Raw genomic sequence first — 20,617 nt, 5'->3', positions numbered from 1 at the left:
CAACGCTAACTTTTTGCTGACGTCACACAGTAGAAGTGTCTATGGCTGAAAATGCTCATGATAAATAAAGAACAGTCCCTAACAGCACAGTGTGTAGCTGTACATGCTGAAGATAAATGATGTGACAGGAAGTGAGTTTCGATTTTTTTTATTTATTTCTGGAGAGAGTGGGGGAGGGGAGATCCTCGACCCCCCACCCTGTGTGGCAGACCTCCCCCCCCATGTTTACAGCCCTGCACACATCAGTTACACTTTTGCTTTTTCTAAACTTCAAACTGTTCAGTAGGAGCAGCAGTAAACTGAGTCACTCTGCTGTTTATCCCACCTCACACTGTTACCCTTTGCACACACACTTTCGAGTAGGAGTGTGTGTGTGTGTGTGTGTGTGTGTGAGCACGTTGCATACCGAGTGAGGAGCTCAGCCACAATAGAAAGCATTGAAGCCTTGAGGCAGGGTGCACGCGGTCGGTCGGTCGGTCAGCTCCGTGTTTTTCCTGCTCACTGATCTTTGATCCTGATCAGGCTGCTGATCGATCACTCAGAGCTGATCACAGGAAGCTGTGTGCACTGTAAACTAATCAGAGGAGAAGCCGGAGCTACTTAAAGGATCTCAGCAGAGTGTCATGGATCAGAGCAGATGAGATCCTCCTCGGCTCTGACTGACATGCTTCACTGCAGCAACACTTTTATCTTTAACTGAGGACAAGCTACAGACTCAGACATGTTTGACTCCAGATGTTTCATCCCGTGCTGCCTCTTACTGCTGATCTCTCAGTGTCTCAGTATAAACGTGTCGGATCGGGACGGACAGACGTTTCTAACGGATATTTTACGGTATTTCGGTGAGAATGACTCAATCAGTACAGAACACCTGAGCGACTTACTGCAGCTGATATCAGAGAGGAGATCCGAGGCTGTGACTGAAGGAAACCCTCTGTCAGACCAGGAGGTGAGCACATCTAAAACATATATTTATTATACTCTCTGCTGTTATTAAGGAGCAGTTACACCAGTGCACGAGTTTAAAGTGCTAAATATGAACTCACACCAAGTTTACACAGATTATTTATAAAGAAAACTAAACTAAGAACTTAACTTAAAATGTCACAAATAATTAAATAGTCATTCTATAGTGATTAAAACTGTATTAAACACTGGAAACATTCTGTTTTTATTGTATTTGATTGTGTTGTAATGTGTAGATATTTGTAGTTAAATGATTGGACTTATTTTGATTAAATACATTTTTTCGAATATTTCTTTGTTTAACAATAGTTTTTACTTTTTAGATGTTATTTTTGCATTTAAATTTATAATAACAATGTAACTGAAGTCCTTCAGTACTGTTTTATCTCCACTCTATTGTTTTCTGCTTTACAGAATAATTTAGGTGAACTCCATGATACTTTTTTATATTTTAATATTCATATTATATTCATAATATATACTTCTAAAACTTAACATGCTAGTTAAAAACATTGTGATGTAGCAAAAGGCAGATATTTTATATTTTTAAATTTCTGAAACTTCATGTGTTAGTTTTATACATTGTAATGTAGCATAAGGAATATATTCAGATTTTTATATTTAAATTTATATTTATATGTCTAAAACTTAACATATTAATACATTATAACGTAGTATACAGAATATATTCATATTTTTATATTTTGTATTTTTATTTAATATTTCTCAAACTCTACTCATCAGTTTTATACCTTTTAATGTAGCATAAAGCATATATTTCATATTTTTATATTTATATTTCTAAAGCCTTACATTCGTACTCTGACACATTGTAATGTAGCATGAGGAGTGTATTTTATATTTTTACACTCCTTACATACTCAAAATATTATACATCTTTTATATTTATTTTATGTTTTCATATTTATATTTTTTTTTCTAAAACTTGATATATTAATATATTGTAATGCAGCATAGGGCACATATTTTATATTTTTATACACTTTACATACTCAGCATGTCATGCATTTTTATATTTATTTATATTTTATATTCTTATATTTATATTTGATATTTCTTAAACTTTTTTATACATTGTAATGTAGAATATTATACATATTTTATATTTTTAAATGCTTCACACTGCAGCATAATGCACACTTTACATACTGGACATAGTTTTTATAATGTAATGCATCATACGGCATTTATTTTGCCTATTTAAATGATAAATATTGCAGCATAATGCACATATTTTTATTTTAACATTTTTACATACTTTCATGGTTCTTATTTTTACCTTTATAGTTCTCTGTGTTTACATCAGAGTGACATGGATCAGTGAAGTATTTCTGTTTTTATCCACTGACAATAATAAAACTTTATTTATAAAGCACATTTCATGCAAAAAGATTAAAAATACACATTAAAGACGACAGATGTGAGAAAACCAAAGCTCGAAGGATTTTAGAGACAAAAACAGATTTACAAAGCTGTTTGAAGTCGTCTCTGTGTCCCTCAGTGTCCCTCAGCCGACCAGATCTTGTCCCACTTTGGGTTCAGTAATGTCAGCCAGCTGACTGTGGAACATCTGGATAGGATCTGTCCCGCCGTGTTGACCCAGGTGCTGCTGCCCTCCTGCCCCTACACCGCCCCCAAAGCTCTGCAGCCTGCCGACTCCAGCGGTGAGTTGCTTCATCACATCGTGGCTTTATTTGTTGATGCAGATAATTCACAGTTCAGGAGGGTTTGTTGGATGGGGTCTGGCTCAGAGTATGAGACAGTCGCTGTGGACGGAGGAGAGGGCGCTCCTTTAAGAGCCTGTAAACCCTAAAAACAAGAGGTGGTGGGTTTGTGTCTGATTTAGGGTTCAGATCTGACCTCAGAGGGGTCAGAGGTCGTCCCCACAAACTGGAAACTGTCTGAAAAAATCCCCTGAAGCAAACTAATAAAACCAACGACACCAGCTCTTTCTTTTACACTTATTTTCCTCGGTTCAGTACTAAAAGAAGCAAATGACAGGAAATGTAAAAAATAAGACAGAGTGTTGATTGTTGTGATGATTTATTCACATCATTGAAACAAAACCCATGAAGTTGTTATTTGATCATGACGGCATAAAGTCAACAAACCTACTGACTGATAATGAAAACAGAAATCTGAAAGTATGGAGAGAAACTGACCTTAATTCACTTCTTTCTTAAAGCAACAGTGTGTAAAGTCCCTTTTCCACTGCACAAACATGTGGCCCTTTAATGTGATGGGACAAGTTATGATCAGCATTCACACACAGGTCAAATGACTCTGCAGTAGCCGTGAGTGTCTATCAGCTCCGTCTCCGATAGGCACTGATGAAAACACAACACCCAGACGAACACCCTAATTTTAGCCCCTTTACCGGTGAGATGCAACGATGCATCATCACAAAATACCGTCTGTCTCCACCCAAGCAGCTCAAACATCGATACAAATTAGTCTGCACCGAGTTTGAAAGAGAGACCACATAAGTAAGAACGCTTTCACACCTGCCCTGTTTGGTTTGGTTCAATCAAACTCCACTTGGTTTGCCCCCTAAAGCCTAGTTCACATTACACGATTTTCACCCTGATTTGCGTCGCGGAGACTATCGGAATCTTTTCAGTGTTCATGCCTGGCGACGTGTGTTTCTGTCATTGGGAGTCTCGCCAACTGCATTATGACCTGTGTGTGCACATCACAAGATTTCTCCACCGAGAACTTGCTGACAGAGCCCCAGATAACGCGGTGACGTCACCAAACTTGGAGACGACACATTGTAAAGGCGTGGATATTTTTCCCAGCATTGAATCAGATCTGCCTCCAGGGACAAGCCCAAAAGAAGCAACTATCATGCGTTTAAATAACTTATTAGACGGATATATATAAAGGAAGGTGACGTTTAGAGAGCAAGCCCAAAGCAGCAACTCCACTTTAGAAACAAGCCCAAAGTCACAGCTAATATGCAGACCTGGCAACCCTGCAGCTTGTCCTCCTCACATTTCTACGGTGGCTGATGCTATATTGTGAGTTGCCCTATCTAGAGCCAGTGTTTGGTTTGTCCGTTGTGGCGATACAACATAACGGACTGTGGCGACCCGTCACTGTTTTTCCAGCAGGGATAGAACCGTGAAAAAACAGCTGTTTTTACTGAGACATCGCTGCTTGTTTTAACAGGACAGCAGCACAAACAGTGGTTGTTTTCTAGAGAGACATCACTGTGTTTCCAGCAGGAATTGTGCTGCTAAAACCAAACATGTTTGTGGTCGTTTTGAATCTCTTTTTGGTCTGTCGTGTAAATTTGAGTGACGATTTGCAAGTGCAGACCAGTGGCCCGTTAAATGATCCATTCATGCATTTCTATCTTTACTTTATAAAGTAAAATCCTGATTGCAGAACTTTCAGTTGCAACATAGTATTTTACACTGTAGTGTCACTACTTTTACTTGAGTTATAGATCTGAGTCTTTCCTCCAGCAGTGGTAATCTGCCTCACTGTTAAAACATTAATCAGAGAGGTCTCACTCTGAATGTAAATGGTCGTCCTGGTCGTCCTGTAAAACCTCTGATTGTGAACCTTTTGTCTCACGGCGTCAGCCTCTATCTTCCACTCATGACTTATAAATAAAGTCATATCTGCAGTAATCTGCTGTAAACGAGCCGTAACACTCACCTCATGTCCTGGATTGAGTCACACAGACCTGCTGACCTCTCAGACTCATCGCCAAACGCTCCCTCCTCCTCCTCGGTGCTGTTGACACAGTCACAACCAACTGTGACTGTTGTTCAGAGTGTTGTCGATGATGCATGCTGGTTCTTCATCGGCCTCATGAGCAGAATCTCCCCTCTGAAAATAAATAGATGATCTCTTTTGTTGAGTTAAACATGTGTTTGGTGACTCTGTGGTAATAAATGTGGGTTTCATCATGATAGAGGAGCTGATGAAGAACTGGCTCTGCCCAAACAATGAAAAACAAAACCTGTGTGTTCACAATGAGCATCAATTTTTTTGTTTTTTAAGGAGTCAGTTCATTAATTTTAATTTCTATCACACAGTTGTGGTGTGAGAAAAGTCAGCTCAGTCTTTGCTTGCTCACTAGCTAGAAGGTTAAACACAGTCCTCACCGGGAGCTACACACTAATATTTACTTTTACTACCAGCAGATATTTTTTACATATTAAGTTCTGGTTTCATTCAAATGTCATTGTGTATCTGAGGCTAATTTAGCTCATAAACCTGTTTAATGCTGGCTAACAGAGCTCAGACACCTCAGAGCTGTGTGTTTAACAACCATTTAACTATAAATGACACGAACAACCAACAAATACAAGAAGCTTGTGAGTTGCTGACATGCTGAGGAGCAAACAGAAAGAATTTCTTCACACATAAATACATTTTGTCCTGTATACATCAATTTTTCTCTGACGGAGTGAGCAGCTTCGAACTTACTTCTGGCTCCAAAAAAAACGAAGATGGCGATGGCTGAAATTTACCAACAAACAACAGAACTGGTTGTTTTTTTAACAAGTGTTCCCAGCAACTATTTAGGTCTCAAACGTGGTTCAGCAGGAAAACTGAAACTCAGTTGGCTGTTTCTAATGCCTCCATGCCGGCGATAGCAGAGACCAGAAATTCCCTGGTGAACACATTGAGGAAATTTCCTGCAAATTAGGCACAAACGTCTCCTTGGACTCATAATAAGATGATTTGAAATTAGTGGTCAAAGGTCAAGGTCAGCATTACCTTGCAATGGTCTCTCAAGAACACCTTGAGGAATTACTTAAAATTGGGCACATACATCTTTGAGTCGAGGATGAACTGAGTAGAATTTGGTGGTCAAAGGTCACTGCGACCTTGCCTCCGTCATATTTTCGTGAACTTGATATATCGAGAACACCTTGAGGGAATTTCCTCAAATTTGGCACAAACGTCTACTTGGACTTATAATGAGATGATGAGAAATTAGTGGTCAAAGGTCACTGTGACCTCATAAAACATGTTTTTGTCCATATCACCATGATTCATACACTAATTATGACAAATTTTCACACAAATAATGAAGGTCAAAAGGTCAAAGGTCAGCTTGACTGTGACATCATCATGTTTTAACGTCATATCTCAGGAACAGAAGGGGAGACATTTGGTCAGATACTGAATTGGTGACTCTAATCTTGAAACTGTGCTGATTGTATAGATCTTCTGTGTGTGAAGCATCCATGATTTCACTGACATGGATGGAGACTGTCACAGCAGAGGACGTCTCTCTCTAAAGTCTGAGTATCTGTCAGACCTCAGAGGTCTATGAAACCAGTCAGATGTGTTTAACGCTCCTAAAACTGTGGCCTCAGATCGAGTATTTCTACCTCACATTGAATATTCATAGTTTAGTAAGCACAGTGCAAAAGAGTTTAAGAGAAAAACTAATCTGATTAATCAGATGATTGATTTGCTAGCCAACGAGCTGTAACCTAAACAGGTGATTAATCAAATGTGTGATCGGTCTTTTCTCAGTTATCAGAGTCGTCTGTTTTCAATCACTGCCGTCGAGGAGCTAGATTAAAAGGTGTTTTATTGCCTTATCTACTAGTGTGATTATTTATAGTTTATTTCTTTAATGGCACCTGGGTAAGAGCTTTCCAGGAATCTGGGAGTGTGAGCTTTCAAGGACCTGGAGCGTCGTCCAGGAGGCAGCAAGGTAAAATAGTTTGTGACCTGGGTGAGATGAGTCACTGATGATGCTTGTGGCCCGATGAAGACGTGGGGTTCTGTAAATGTCCTGTAGTGATGGTAACTGCATGCCAGTGATTTGGTGTCGTGACCTATGACCCTCTTGATATCTCTTGATATCAACCAACACTGTGAGAGTTTGGTACGGGCTAGCTTCACAGTTTACAACACAAAGGGACGAATGGAGATGGACGTTCCAAATGCAGTTTGAATGATAAAAATCTGTTCAGCCACTGTGGAGATACCAATGTCTACAGTCAAGAAAACTGTCTCACCCACAAACGTGCAGTGTCCACTCATCAGAGCCACAGCCAATAAATACGCGTGACTACTGCAGAGTCATTTGTGCGGGTGTGAATGCACACATCACATCAAAAAGCCAGATGCTAGCAGGTTTGTTTTGTGCAGTTGAAATGGGGCCAAAGAAGGCAGGCTGAGAGGAAGTTCATAAATTGAACCCAGGGCAATAAAGCTCCACGAGCAGAGGATCTCCAATATGGCTGCCAATAGATGCCCTGTCCTGATGTCCTTAAATCCCCTGCAGTGATTCAGATCTTTTACATCTGTTGTTTTAAAAACATTCCTGAGGAAAAATATCTGCAACAAGTGACGAATTTCAAAGTTCAAGCAGCAGCAACAAGTTTCTAATTTATAGAAGAAGAACTGATAGGAGAGGATAATGATAAGTAATTCAACTTTAACTGAGTTAATAAAGAAAAAAAGCTCAAAATAACAGAAACTTAAACGCCTCTTTCCAAAACAAGCCTCAGACACATCTCAGCAATGACCTGAAAGCTTTAAAGATCTCCACAGCATTTATCCCTGTAACATCAGTAAGTGTGTATCGTTGCTTTCTGCCGTGACAGTGTGGGGTTACGGGTTTCTGGCGGTCACTGTGATCAACCTGGCCGCTCTGCTCGGCCTCTTCCTCATCCCCTTCACCAAGAAGCCTTACTTCCCCAAAGTGCTGACCTACTTCATCGGCCTCGCCATCGGGACGCTCTTCTCCAACGCTGTGCTCCAGCTCATCCCAGAGGTTTGTGACAGGTGTTTTATAAATGATCTAAATATTGTTTACACATCAGCTAACACGCTGTTCTCCTGTTCATCTGCAGGCTCTGGGTTTCGATCCTAAATCCGATAACTACGTGGCCAATGCAGTTGGAATATTTGGAGGGTTTTACATGCTGTTCTTCGTGGAGAAGATCCTGAGATTGTCTCTGGGGTTAGAGCATCAGGTGAGGTAACACACAGCAGTGAGTGAGTTTACTCGGTGCAAAGCATTTTTCTTTTATTGCAGAGTAATATCCTTTATTCCAGTTGTGTAAGTGCCAGATAATCATCCCAGTTTATCAGTGACTTCAGCTGCTAATTAGTGACTAGCCTGAGGGCACTTAGACTTTATGGTACTGACGTGCATTATTCATCAATGTTGTCATCGTTTTGGACGTGGGTCATCGACGCAGTAGGCGCAGACTGTGACCTGCAGTCAATATAAGTTTTATTCTAGCAGCACAATATCCTGATATTAACTTTAACAGGGGGATTAAAATCAGGAAACAGGCGGGAAGCAGAATAAAAGTCTCAGATTATGTCCGGTAGTTTGGTAGATCATCAAGAAAACCACCTGTGTCCGGTGCTGTTATGGTTTCCTGCCATATATCTATAAAGAAAATATGTTGATGAGTAAAATATTTTAGAAACTTTGGACCTTCAAGCACATCAAGAACTCCGACATCGCTCCGATGACGTTCAGGTAAAATAGGACAGTTTCGCCAGTGGCTTCATCACCATCAAAACCTGATGAAGTCGTGGGCAAACCGTGTTGTTTGTAACATTTCAAATAAAGACTAAATTAAAAGAAGAAGTAATTCAGTTCTCCTGTGTTGCAGTGCATCTAAGTATTTACTATCAGTCTGATGTTTCCCGCATCACTTGCACAAGTCTGTACTTTGGGCATGTGCTGTTAAATTAGTATTTTATTTAACTTTATTTATGTTACATGCTGTACTAAGATGATGCACACTGTAAACTTGATACCTGCTAAACATCAGCGTGTTAGCATTGCCATTATGAGCTTGTTAGCATTTAGCTTAAAGAACTTCTGCTAGCTTGGCTGCAGACTCTTATGCTCACCATTCACTGAAAGACTTTGAAAAGACTCAAGTGTGAGTCCCTCTGACATCTAAAGTATTTAGTCACACAGTTTAGGATTTTTGCAAAGATCTCACAGTGACTATTTACAACTAGATTCCTTTTGAGATTATTTCCCATCCTGCTCCTGGTGAAGAATATGACACCAAACTCCCTTTAAGAAATGGGACATTTTAACAAATCCTTACGTGGCCACAAAAACACAAAAGTCTAGAAACACAAGATAAAATGCGTCACATGTCAACAGTATTCTTGTCAATTTGGCACCAGTATAATCCATAAAGATAAACTGCATTTATGTACAAACTTAAATTTTGGATTTTATTGCCTCAACTCTCTGCGAGCTGTAGGGCCTATTAGACAGGCCCTGATGTGTGGTTGTAGTCCTGGGAACAACAAATTACAAGATGAGACCCAACCTGAAAGTTACACTCGTCTGATACAGACATTAAAATATAAACTTGCTTTTTAGATTAATTGTTAGTATTTAGCTTGCAAAGGTGAGCTAACTGTTAGCTATGGCGCTAGCTGCTTAGCATTAACTCCTTGATCAAAACAGAATACTCTAACGTTAATTTTCATTCCTGCTTGTTTTAGAAAGGTCACTCCAAGAAAATGTGTTCTGTCTTTCCATTGTCAAAGGGACAGTGACTCATAGATGTTTGTCTCTGGCTGCCAGAGTTAGTGGGCTAGCTTTAAAGCCCTAATATTTGCATGCTAGTATTAGCGCGCTAGCCTTCTAACTGCAGCCCTATTTTTTTCCAGCGTTGTGCCTGGAGATAAAAAGTATAGCGTAATGAAAGTGAGGTTTATGGGGAACTGATCTAAAGCACATGACAAACCAAGAACACTGTTTTTGTGGTGGCAGTGGGGGAAGTTATTAACTTAGATAATCAAGCAATTGATATGTAGAAAACCGTAACTAGCTAGCTATCATGCTAGCTACATGATACACACACATGTTGGCAGTTGTGGTATTAGAAGTTTCTACTGACTTTTTGAACTTTTTTGATGTGTTGACTGGCTGAGGCAGTTGTTGTCCCAGGGCAATCATGCAAAATGTTCTCAGGACAACAACCACTCGCCAAAATCAGGACGTGTGCTGTATTAGTGGGAGGAGACTGGGAATGAGAGGTGAAGTGTTTCAAAAATTAAGATTTCTCACTACAATAAGAGCTGGTTGGAGGATCTGAGACATGCCGAATGAAACACCGACTCTTGTTCACTCCACAGAACAAGAGAAAAGACTTGTTCACATTCCCCGGTGTCTCCTCCATGTTTACTTCCTTCCTGTTGGTGCTGGAGAGAGCACAGCTATTGGTTGTTGACGGTGTTCACATCATCGAACTTCAGTATTTTCATGAGCCACGACTAAAAACTTATGATAATATTAAACATGTTTGATTTTATGGGGACTTTGAGACAAGAAAGTAACTGACTTAAGACAGCTCAGAGTTTTATAACCACCTTTCACAAAACTCTCATACTTCATAGCAACATTTGAAATTTGTCTGCAGCAGTGAAATTGCTTGAAAGGTTGTGTCAGTCTGGCATTGTGCAACTGTATTTCATTCTACATTCATACGGTAGCACATGATGCTCCCCAGTAACACCAGTTTATACTGATTCAAGTTTCATTCAGTCACTGGTAAACACTTCCCTGCAGGGCACCAAAAGAAATAAAAGGTACAAACTGAAAACTAAAGCTGACTTTGAAATTTACAAGTGAAATTTGAAAGGTTGTTGCTCAGTTTTGAATCTTTACTGTTCAGTATTTGCAGTGTACCCCTGTGTCGCAGACTTTAAATTTAAAAAAAGAAATCTTATGAGGAGTTACCCCCTCAGGTTATCATTTCATTGAACCTACACGGTGTCTCTGTCTGTTCACCAGCTGACTTCCTTTGTCTCTCTCGTCTTCAGCACGGCCACAGCCACTTCACTCCTGCAGAGCCGCCTCAGGAAAACTCCCTGCACAACGGAAACGTTCTGGAGAAGAAGGACTCCATCGTTCTGACCAGCATCAATGTCATCGCCACAGACAGGAGCAGCCCGAGCCCAGAACCAGTCACAGATTCTCAGGTACCCGTGCCCTCATCACGTCACTTTGAGAATAATACTTTAATTTTACCGTGAGGGAATTTCTTCATATCTGGCACAAACATCCACCTTTAGTCTGAGATGAACTGATTAGAATTTGGCGGTCAAAAGTAAAAGCTCAACGTGACCTTACATTCTTCTTGTTCTTGTGAATGCAATATCTCAAGAAGACCTTGAGGGAAATTCTTCAGTTTGACACAGATGTCCACTTTGAATCAAGTATGAACTGATCAGAATTTGGTGGCCAAAGGTCAAGGTCAGGATGACCTTGCATTCTTCTCATTCTCGTGAACGATATCTCAAGAAGGTCAAACGTTCACTTGGACTCAGTGATGAACTGATTAGGTTTTAGTTGTCTAGGGTCACTGTGACCTTGCATTTATCTCATTCTCCTGAACGCAATATCTCAAGAACACCTTAAGGGATTTTTTTCAAATTTGGCACAAATGTCCACTTTGTGTCAAGAATAGGCTGATTTGAATTTGGTGGTCAGAGGTTACTGTGACCTTGCTTTTGTCTCATTCCCGCGAATGTGATATCTCAAGAGGGCCTTGAGGCAGTTTCTTCAAATTTGGCTCAAACATTCAATACTAATATAATATATAATATTATATTAGTATTGTATTATATTATAATATAATATATAATACTATTCAAAGTTCATGTGCAACGTCCATCTCCCTTCATGCTTCTGCAGTTTGAACTGTGCATCTAGCCCTTTCCAATCTTTTACAGTGTCTGTTTATATCAAGTGACACAGAACCCTGGAAATATACCAAGATCTACTCTGTCTGCACACACGCCACGTTAACCCACACAGCAGTCACCCATGTTTTATCTAATGAGTAGCAAGGTCTTCAGATAAGCTCGTAAAGCAGCGAGCTTTCCCTGAATTGTTATCTTAATTAATAATGCTTGATAGAGATTTGCTGTCCACCTCAGTCCTCTGTCACAGACACACCTGACAGGAATGCATCGACAACTATAAATACATGACTGATTTAAAAACATCTTATCAGCCAGAATTTACACTTTGAGTCATGACAGAGTGAAACTGTGCCACTGTGAGCTATATTTGTCCAAAGAAGATGAAGCAGCCAGTGAGTGTTTATATTCTAATGTGGTTTGGACACAGTTTTTCTACATGTACGTTTAGTTTTTAGAGTAATTTATTGAGCTGTTATCGGTGACATGGAGCGATTAGAGCTGCTGTTAATGTTTAACAGTAAGATATCTGGAGTCATATGGAGGAGTCCCACTCTCAAGGGATCAAAATACTAAACAAACAGACATGCCGATGTCACAGGGGGACGAAGGCCTCAGATCCTTCCCCTCCTGGTAAATGCTGGAATTGTCTGGCTGGAGGACAAAGACTCCTTGTTTGTCGGCGGCTAATAAAAGGGGCATTTTGTCATTGCAGAGTATCTTTAACCAGGACCCAGAGGCTCTGTGTATGTCCGCCTGTTCTCAGGTTTCCCATTAAAAACACTCGTGCCATTATATTTGTAATTGAAGAGTTCCACTGTAAATGCTGCACTTACCTTCAGGGGAAATATTTCCTGGAGTTTGATTCGGCAGTATCTCTGACATTTTGTGGATCCAAATAGACAGACTTTGTTGGTTAAAGGGTTTGGTAAGTAAGATATTTAGCCCTGGCAGCAACTAGCTGTTGATTGGTAAAACTTTTGGAGGGATTGCTGTGTGCAGACCTTCATGATCTCCAGAGAATGAATCCCTCTGACTCTGATGATACCCTGACCTGCTGTATCTCAAACACCACCATGAGGTTTTTATGTGAAATATTTTTGGCACGGTGCCTGTGGAGTGGCAGGCTAGAGTAGTGGTTCCCATCATCAAAAAAGCAGACCAGAGGGTTTGCTCTAACTATCAGGGTATCACACTGCTCAGCCTCATGGGAAAAGTTGACTCCAGGGTGTTGGAAAGAAGGCTCCGACCAATTGTCAAACCTTGGATTCAGGAGGAGCAATGTGGATTCTGACATGGCCGTGGAACAGTGGATTGTTGTGGTTCAGAGGGAGCTGAGCCAGAAGGCAAAGCTTTCAATTCACTGGTCCATCTACGAACCAACCCTCACCTATGGTCATGAGCTCTGGGTAGTGACCGAAAGAATGAGATCGCTGAAACAAGCGGCTGAAATGAGTTTCCTCTGTAGCGTGTCTGGGCTCAGCCTTAGAGATGGGAGGAGGAGCTCAGACATCCAGAGGGAGCACATCCAAGCGAAGGAGTTTAAATATCTTGTCTTGTTCACAAGTTAGAGTAGAATGGAGCATGAGATGGACAGGTTGCTTGACCATCGTGGTGAAGACGGAGCTGAACCGGAAGGCAAAGCTTTCGATTTACTGGTCCATCTACGTCCCAACCCTCACCTATTGTCACGAGGCATCTGATCAGGATCCTCCTGGGTGCCTCCTGTTAGAGGTATTCAGGGCACGTCCCACTTGTAGAAGGCCCGGGGCAGACCCAGAACACACTGCAGGGATTATATATCTCATCTGGCCTGGGAACACCTTGGGATCCTCCAGGAGGAGCTGGAAAGCGTTGCTGGGGAGAACATTTAGGCTTACTTGGTCATGATTAGTAAAAGACCAGTAACGGGCCACTACAGAAATTCAGATTTTGTTTTTCGTTGGTCTTGAACAGTGGTCTGCAGCTTGGCAGGTGTCTCGCCATCCACTATCTCCTACATCTGCAGACAGCAAAGTCAGCTCAGAAACGACATCACTTTAGAAACGTTGACATGATCCGTAGTAATGACAATCATTTACTGTTCCTGTCATATGGCAGCTGATCTTGTCCTCTGCTCGGAGGTAAGACCTTCCCGGACCTCATTATTTTTACTATTTGTGGTCATTTCTGGCTGCTCTTCTTCTTCTTCTTCTTCTTCTTCGAGTTAGCTGCTAACTGCAAACAGCTACTTTTTAAATCTCCCGTGGTGAGTCGCCCACATAACACGTCTTCAAAACATCACACACATGCCGCCCATGATCCTGTCCTGCCAGCTGTCCCGTCTGTAGAGACATTGTTTCGACACTGTTACTACCTGGGATACCAACTTAAAGGCGAGACAACTCTGTCCCCCGGTTCTGTGATTGTACCTTTTATACAGAGCGGCGAGACGCCATAATGGCAAGAAAGAGGCTATAGATACGCTCTGAATATGGTATACAGTCCCCTTAAAGATCACCCTCAAAGCTGTTGAGTCTTTGTCTTGCTTAAAGTTTACATTAAAAAATCTCTTAGCACTGAAGTCATTTAAAATCTGAATGTGTTGTTTGTTCTCTAGTTTTGACTATTGAGGAGAAAACGTATTGATCAGATTTCAAAAGCAAAATGTTCAACTTTGTCCTTAATTTTCTGGACAATTTGAACTTTGATTTTTAAACATCATTGTGTGTTTTATCTTTGTGGCTCACTGAATCCACATTAGGTCACTGTTTGCTCATCTCTCTGCTCTGTGGTGGTCTAAGGTTATCCTGTCCCTTTAACCATCTCATGTGTCCGACAGGAAGTCAAGATGTGCCGCTGGCTGCGTGGACAGCGCATCTCCAGCATCAAGACAGTGGCATGGATGATCACACTGAGCGACGCCGTGCACAACTTCATCGACGGCCTGGCTATCGGCGCCTCGTTCACTGTGTCAGTGCTGACGGGGTTCAGTACGTCCACTGCCATCGTGTGTGAGGAGTTTCCCCATGAGCTGGGTGAGGTTATCTTCTAGCCTTTTCATTACCAACTCCTTCTGCACAGCCAAACATTATTCAAACCCAGAAAACTTAATTTAAACTCCGATGAAGATCCCAACTTTCCCAAAGATCCTTAACTGAACTGATGACACAAGACATCCAGAATATCTCCATTTGATGGCGCAGTGCAGCTGTAGTTCATCAGGTTTGAATATTTAAATCAGTGTAAGAGGGATCCCAGTTCAAACCCCAGGGTGGGGGAGCCTTCCTGTGTGGAGCTTGCATGTTCTCCCCGTGTCAGTGTGGGTTTCCTCCAGGTGCTCCAGCTTCCTCCCACAGTCCAAAGACATGCAGGTTAATTGGTGACTCTAAATTGTCCGTAGGTGTGAATGTGAGTGTGAATGGTTGTCTGTCTCTATGTGTCAGCCCTGTGATAGTCTGGTGACCTCTCACCCAGTGATGGCTGGGACAGGCTCCAGCACCCAAGAGGTTACAGAATGAATGAATCAAATACATTCATGATGTCTGTGAATTTAATACATTATCAGACCTACTCTTTAAATATGGCATTACAGTTGGTGACTCAACACTTGACTTGGGGCCTGTGTACAAAGACTTTGACTTGCTTGTAACTTGCAAAACAATGACTTGGTCCCAGCTCTGGTTTCAAGGAATGAAAGCTGGTTTTATCTTTTTACATTAATTAAAAGGGCCATTAGAAATCTGATCTTTATCGACCTCTGCTGACGCTCTGCAGAACTGTACCCAAACTTTGATTTTTCTGTGTTTCAAGTCCAAACACTGAAGAAATTAAAACACAGAAACCCCTGTAACAGTCATGTCGGCAATAGGCTGTTTTGCTTCCTGATATTTTTGCTCTTCCTTATAGGGGAGACCGGGGATGATTGTAACACTTTTTGTTTGAGCAATTGTAACTCAGTGTTTTTTTTTGTTAGAACGCTTAAATTTTGATGCATGGTACCCATATTTGTTTGCTACAAATAACACACACTTTGACCTCTACTACACCATCACAGATTATGGAAATTAATGTCAAATACAAAGAGGTATATTGTTACAGCGTACCCCAGTACCGGGGTGAGTTGTAACACTAGCTGGAGATGGATGTAACAATTAAATTATTGTGCTTAAAAAAGATTCACAATAGGCTAAATGTATTCAAGCACTTTAATGAATAATAAAGAAGGAATAATAAACTTGGAAGAATACAATAATTATAATATTAAAATAAATAAAAATGTATAACATAAAATAAATAAAATCAAGAATAATAAAGTATTAACCTGTGTGTGTGTGTTTAACAGCTGAACAATAAACACTTTGGAAGAGTTACAACCCTCGCCATGCCTAGCAGCCATGAAAGAGCTAACCGTTTTTAGCATTTAGCTTCAAAGCTAGCACTAACGAAACACATCAAATTAAACTAGAGAAACTACTACTTGAACCTATGTAAGTGAAACAATTGTACATACAACACAATGGACACTATGCAAAAAACAACTGTGATGAAAATGTTTGGTTCTCACCTGAAAACTGTTTTTGGCTCTAGAACAGACAAATCTGGACTCAGAGACATGCGGCTTCACCAGTGAGCTCCAATTGTAAATGGGCATGGACTATGTTGGTGATTTCACCACAGCTCGTTTCTAATTGGCCAAACAGAGAGTGTTACAACTATCCCTTTGTTACAACCATCCCCGGTCTCCCCTACATAAATGAGTTGGATAATATCAGTGCGTGTTTAACCCTCGTGTTTTGTTCTGTCTGCAGGTGACTTTGTCATCCTGCTGAACGCTGGTATGAGCATCCCTCAGGCCATTTTCTTCAACCTGCTGTCAGCGGTGTCGTGTTACATCGGCCTCGTGTTTGGCATCCTGCTCGGGAGCAACTTTGCCCCCAACGCAATCTTTGCGATCGCAGGAGGAATGTTCCTGTACATTGCACTGGCAGACATGGTGAGTGGCCTGAGGACAGATACGCTACATGTGCAGGCCGCTGAGCATTTTTTATATTTATAAATCTGATCTTTTTTTTTTTTGGTGTCATTCTGTATTTTGTTATTGTCAAAAGATCCTATGGAAAGACAAAAACCAACAATGTGTCTGTCTCTCCTTGTCCGTGACACTCAGCTCAAAGCCTTTTGTTTCTTACTGAAGATTTAAATCTTTAAAGGTCCCACATTCTGCTCATATTAAGGTTCATACTTGTATTTTGGGTTTCTACTCAAACATGTTTACGTGCTCAAAAACATAATTTTCATATTGTTTAACCCCTCGTTTTCCTTTATAGAAGGTTTCACTGGAGTTACATTGACAGGCACCACTTGTGCTCATTTCAATGCTGACGAGAAAAGCAGTCCTTTCACAGCGGTGGCCGTGCGGCGTCAGTTTGAAATGCCACTGGAAAATGACGTAACTGAGGGAGGTGAAAAGCACCTATAGGGTGGGAGGGAGGGGAGGTGGGTGGGTCCAACAACACCGGACTTTCACCAAGAAGGCCGGTGTTTGCTTCCTGTAGACATATGGAGCCAAACCATGATGGGTTTTTTTTTTTTTTAAAACCTAAAAACAGTACAAAAGACACGCACATCCCAACGTCCAGTGGAGTGGGTGCTGGACCAAAGAAACATCTAGCAAAGTAAAACCTGTCTAGAAGGAATGTAATGTCGTTTCAGAGAGACATCACATCATATGTGGACGTGAAAGTAAACCAGCAGCGTTATGTGATGTAATAAAATTATAATAAATATATAAATTCCATGTATTTTAAATATGATGAACACTGTTGAAATACACAGAATTTAATAACAGCAATTACAGAAACTTAATTAAAGTAAATCAGGAAAATTTTATGTGCCACATTTTCATAAATTATTACTCAGTTTTATTTAATATAATTACATAAACGGAACTTTTTATGTCGTGACAGGAGCCATTATATTTTGGGGTTGTCTGTCCTTTGGTGCCTCAAATTTGGCATAAACATCCACTTGGACTTCCAAATGAAGTGTTTAGAATCTGGTGGACAAAGGTCAATTGTCAGTGTCACTGTGACTTCACAAACCATGTTTCTGGCTACAGTGAGGCTTCGGGGAGGGTCAAAATGAAACAAACAAAACAAACAAAACACCCCAGTAACCCCCCTCCTCTGATAAAGTCCCTTGGTGATTAAAGGTGTGCAGACGCGTTTGGATACACAGGGAATTATCGTTTGTACAGTTGGATCTGTTTGTTGGTTTTGGTCTCTTCGTTGGATTTGTTTACAATAAGACAAATATCCTAAAAATGATGACCTCTGTTTGACCTCCACGAGGTCACCCTGTCATGTTTAAACCTGATCTGTTGACATTGGCAGTCACATGATAGAAATGTGGTTGTTTCTCCAGTTTAACTTTGTGGGAACAAAATGACTGCAGCTGCATAAATTAACTACAACTTCCTGTTCATATATTGTTACTTCCTGTTACTGTGAAACAATGAAGCCATTGTATTTCTGATTGTCTGACTCTCTTTCCACATCTCAGTTTCCAGAGATGGACAACATATTACGGGAACAGGAGAAGACTTCCACCAAGGTCGTCTTCTTCCTGATCCAGAACGCCGGGCTGCTCACGGGGTTCACCATCATCCTGCTCATCACCTTGTTCGCAGGAGACATCAAACTGGGCTGACGGAGGAACTGGAGTTTAAATAATATGAGCTGCTTCTCTTTCTGCTCACTGGGCTGGGCGGGAAAATGAATGTAATGTGAATGTTTTGTACAAACAAAACCAAAATGATGCTTTATATCCTCTGACTATCACGTTAGTTTACTCCATAAGAAGGGAAAATCTTTACAATCATTTAATGTATGAACTCTTAGTCAAATTGTGTTTTGAGGAGACAATAAATTATTTTTTCAGTCTTAATATGAAGTGATATCTCACAGTTATTGTTCCTCACTGGTGCTGCAGTGTCAGCTAACACCAGCTGTGTTTATGTGACAACATGTGACGGCAGCAGGGTTTGACCTCTGAGTTCTGTGACCTCTGTGACCTTCGCTCATTATTTGAGTTTGTCTTTCTGATTTTGTCACTTTGAATATAGTTTGTATTTTGCTGTCGATCAAATTTTAAACACTGATTGTGCCACAGGACAACAAAAATCAACACAACATCAAATGACATTTGCAATTTAAAGTGTTTGCTCTCAGCCACGTTGCCGTACATTGTTTGTATTAGTCATTGTTTTAGTTTCTCATGGTTTTATTAAATTGGCAAATAATAAACAAGAGACGCCACAAATACCGAAGACAAATCAAAGAAACTTATCACCAATGCAAATGGACTGATGTTCAGTAATGTACTTTATTTTATAAATTCTGTTCAATTCTCTTAAAATTATATTCTCTTTGTAAACACTTTTTTTTTAAAAAATGTATTTTGTAAATACAACAAATTTTACCTTATAAAACCAGCTGGTAAATTTCACAAGTTTATATTATTTTGTGGATTTAATTTAAAATGCTTTTTTAAAATTACTTTTTAAGCTGAAAAAAATAAATATATGCTGTCTTTATGGCACACAGGACTCAATGACTGATTTAATAAATAACACTACAATTTTATCGTATTAATAATTACTGTTATTATACAACGATGCATACTTTCAGCTGATTTTTCAGCAAGTTGATTTGGTATTTGGAGTCAGTTGCAACATCTGACTTCTTCCATTCAAATAAATATTGTGAACAACATGTCATATATGTTTAAATGGTTTGGGTAATTAGCAAACAGATCTAAGTTTGTTATATAAAAATTTGGTTGGTGTAGTCTAAATACACTCACCAGCCGCTTTATTAGGTACACCTTGCTTGTTGTTCCCTTAATTCTTGATGTCACAGATTCAACAAGGAGCTGGAAACATTCCTCAGAGATGTTGGTCCATATTGACATGATGACATCACACAGTTGATCCATGATGAGAATCTCCCGTTCCAGCACATCCCAAAGGTGCTCTATTGGACTGAGATCTGGTGACTGTGGAGGCCATTGGAGTACAGTGAACTCATTGTCATGTTTGAGATGATGTGAGCTTTGTGACATGGTGCGTTATCCTGCTGGAAGTAGCCATCAGAAGATGGGTACACTGTGGTCATAAAGGGATGGACACGCTCAGCAACAATACTCAGGTAGGCTGTGGTGTTTAAACCATGCTCAGTTGGTACTAAGAAAATCTCCCCCACACCATTACACCACCAGCAGCAGCAGCAGCAGCCTGAAGCGTTGATACAAGGCAGGATGGATCCATGCTTCCATCTGAATGTGGTTTTTCCAATCTTCTATTGTCCAGTTTTGGTGAGAAAACCCGTGTGAATTGTAGCCTCAGTTTCCTGTTGTTAGCTGACAGGAGTGGCACCTGGTGTGGTCTTCTGCTGCTGTAGCCCATCTGCTTCAAGGTTGGACAAGGTGTTGTTGCTTCAGAGATGCTCTTCTGCACACCTTGGTTGGAACCAGTGCTTATTTGACTTCCTGTTGCCTTTCTATCATCTTGAACCAGTCTGGCCATTCTCCTCTGACCTCTGGCATCAACAAGGCATTTTGGCTCACTGGATATTTTCTCTTTTTGGGACCATCCTCTGTAAACCCTAGAGATGGTTGTGCTGAAAATCCCAGTAAATACTCAGAGCAGCCCGTCTGGCACCAACAACCATGCCACGTTCAAAGTCACTTCAATCACCTTTCTTCATCATTCTGATGCTCCGTTTGAGCTTCAGCAGGTTGTACAGGTGTAACTTATAAGTCTCCCAGTCTCCCCTATCACTGGTGATGAGGGGTTGCAAGTAGACATTGGTTTGTTTTAAAAGATCACGAGACAAAACATTTGGTGAATGTAGAAAAAATATGAGATAGAAATAAAGAATAAATAAAATAAAATAAAATTCAAAAAGTGGGA

The 20,617-nt window shown here is 40.5% G+C and overlaps 2 protein-coding genes across 2 annotated transcripts in view; one reads left to right on the top strand and one right to left on the bottom strand.

The window, feature by feature from the left end:
* Positions 1-20,617, bottom strand: part of LOC125900850 (histone-lysine N-methyltransferase 2D-like) — a 422,240-nt gene that overhangs the window by 140,153 nt on the left and 261,470 nt on the right. The gene's annotated exons all lie outside the window — the stretch shown is intronic.
* On the top strand, positions 416-19,163 carry slc39a8 (solute carrier family 39 member 8). Its single transcript, XM_049596133.1, has 8 exons — positions 416-949; positions 2,489-2,651; positions 7,575-7,744; positions 7,824-7,946; positions 10,783-10,941; positions 14,486-14,681; positions 16,455-16,639; positions 18,208-19,163. Exons 1-8 carry the CDS (start codon positions 722-724, stop codon positions 18,352-18,354), a joined length of 1,371 nt encoding a protein of 456 aa, XP_049452090.1. The 5' UTR covers positions 416-721; the 3' UTR covers positions 18,355-19,163.

The sequence above is a fragment of the Epinephelus fuscoguttatus genome, linkage group LG14 (assembly GCF_011397635.1).
Source record: "Epinephelus fuscoguttatus linkage group LG14, E.fuscoguttatus.final_Chr_v1".
Classification (NCBI taxonomy): domain Eukaryota; kingdom Metazoa; phylum Chordata; class Actinopteri; order Perciformes; family Serranidae; genus Epinephelus; species Epinephelus fuscoguttatus.
The sequence above is the reverse complement of the archived record's forward strand: the minus strand, read 5'-3'. Positions and strand labels throughout refer to the sequence as shown.